Source organism: Metarhizium album (assembly GCF_000804445.1).
Source record: "Metarhizium album ARSEF 1941 chromosome Unknown scaffold_81, whole genome shotgun sequence".
In the NCBI taxonomy this organism is placed as follows: Eukaryota; Fungi; Ascomycota; class Sordariomycetes; order Hypocreales; family Clavicipitaceae; genus Metarhizium; species Metarhizium album.
The window spans coordinates 9,060-11,019 of record NW_024467655.1 but is presented as its reverse complement, the minus strand read 5'-3'; the positions used below and the strand labels follow the sequence as shown (position 1 = coordinate 11,019).

Genomic DNA, 1,960 nt, shown 5'->3' with positions numbered 1-1,960 from the left:
AAAGAAGCTTTAACGTGTTTCATCAGTACCCCGCGCATACCAATACCCCGCGCGCTTTCCCGAAGCGATACCATGCTGCAACTTCAGCAGGCAACATCGTTACACCTCAATGATGCGGGAACAAAACAACGAAGCACGGGTCATCTTGGCCATCGATGCGATCCAGAAAACTGACGGACTGAGCCGCCGTGGCGCTGCAAAGCTCTACAACGTGCCCGAAACGACCCTGCGCGACAGAATGAGCGGCGCGACTCCGATCGCCGAACATCGGCCCACTCTCCAGGCTCTGACCGCGCTCGAAGAGACAGCGGTAGTGCAGTATATACTGGACCTGGACGCGCGAGGATTTCCTCCCTCGCTCGAAGATGTGAGGGTAATGGCGGATCGCATCCTCGCGTCGCGTGGCACACGACGTGTCGGAAAACAGTGGCCCTATCGCTTCGTTCAGCGAAGGGAAGAACTCCGCACGCGCTGTCCGCGCACCTACGATTACCAGCGAGCTCTTTGCGAGGATCCCGACCTTCTGAGCGCGTGGTTCCGCCTGTTCTCAAACATGCGAAGCAAATTCGGCATTCTCGACTGTGATTTATATAACTTCGACGAGACCGGCTTCATGATGGGTGTCATATGCCCTTCGATGCTTGTCACGCGTTCTGATCGGCGTGGCAAAGGTAAGACTATCCGGCCTGGCAATCGAGAGTGGGCGACTGTGATCGCCTGCATCAGCGGCGACGGCGCCGACATACCCCCGTTTCTACTCGTACAGGGCGCCTGTCATCTGGCGAATTGGTACTCCGAAGGCGGTCTCCCCGACTCCTGGATCATCAAGCCTACCCCAAAAGGGTGGACAGATGACGAGACAGGCCTAGACTGGATCAAACACTTCGACAAGCATACCAGGGCGCGCACGAAGGGTACTCATCGGATGCTAGTGCTCGACGGGCATGGGAGCCACCAGTCGGTGGAATTCGAGGCTTATTGTAAAGATCACCACATCGTTCCTATCTGCCTCCCTCCTCATTCCTCGCACATCACTCAGCCGCTTGACGTCGGACTCTTCAGCCCGCTCAAAAGAGCTTACGGCAAAGAGATCGAGACGTTCGTTCGCGCACACGTCAACCACATCACCAAAGTCGAATTCTTTCTGGCATTTCGTGCGGCGTATAAAGCTTGTATGACTGAGAGAAACATAGCTGGAGGTTTCCGCGGGGCCGGTCTCGTCCCGTTCGACGCGCAAGCTGTGCTCTCTCGACTTGATGTGAAGTTGCGGACCCCAACGGCTGCGAGATCTCCAGCAGCCGAGGCCGACCCCTGGGTCTCGCAGACACCGCACAACCCCACTGAAGCCATTTCACAGTCCGAGCTGGTGAAGTCTCAGATAAGTGAACACCAAAATAGCTCCCCGACACCCATCTTCTCGGCTGTCAGGCAGATGGCGAAGGGGTTCGAGGCAATGGCCCACTCAGTGACCCTGTTGACTGCGGAGAATCGCACTCTTCAGAAGGCCAACGAAGCCCTTAGCAAGCGCCGGAGGGCCAAGAAACACCGTGTCCACCGCGGGAGTGCGCTTGCTTCAAAGAGTGCAAGACTCATTTCAGCTCAAAAGGAGGCAAATGAACAACGAGGGCGAGTTGCAGATGAAAATCATTGCATCAACAGTGATGGCTTAGTGGCAACTCGCCGCTGCCGTAAGTGCAGGAAGCCCGGTCATAACGTACGAACGTGCCGATTCGAAGCAGGAATGCCTGTTGACTAGACTAACACCTTGTTTCAATCAATTCGAGAGTGTGTAGTCATGAGTATGGCCATAAAAGTGCTGGCGCTCGGAGAACGCGCGCGGGGTACTGGTATGCGCGGGGTACTGATGAAACACGTTAATCCTTTAGAAGTAGCTTAATAATTAAAGCTCTGTAACGTTATGATTAATAATAAAAACCCCCATCGCTGTTGCACTCACCTT

At 55.1% G+C, this 1,960-nt stretch overlaps 1 protein-coding gene across 1 annotated transcript; it reads left to right on the top strand.

Annotated features, from left to right (window-relative positions):
- Positions 1–112: 112 nt before the first annotated feature.
- On the top strand, positions 113–1,756 carry MAM_08451 (DDE superfamily endonuclease, CENP-B-like protein; the record flags this gene model as incomplete). Its single annotated transcript, XM_040827248.1, has 1 exon — positions 113–1,756. The coding sequence occupies one exon, from the start codon at positions 113–115 to the stop codon at positions 1,754–1,756; it is 1,644 nt and encodes a 547-aa protein (XP_040674759.1).
- Between the last annotated feature and the right edge of the window lie 204 nt (positions 1,757–1,960).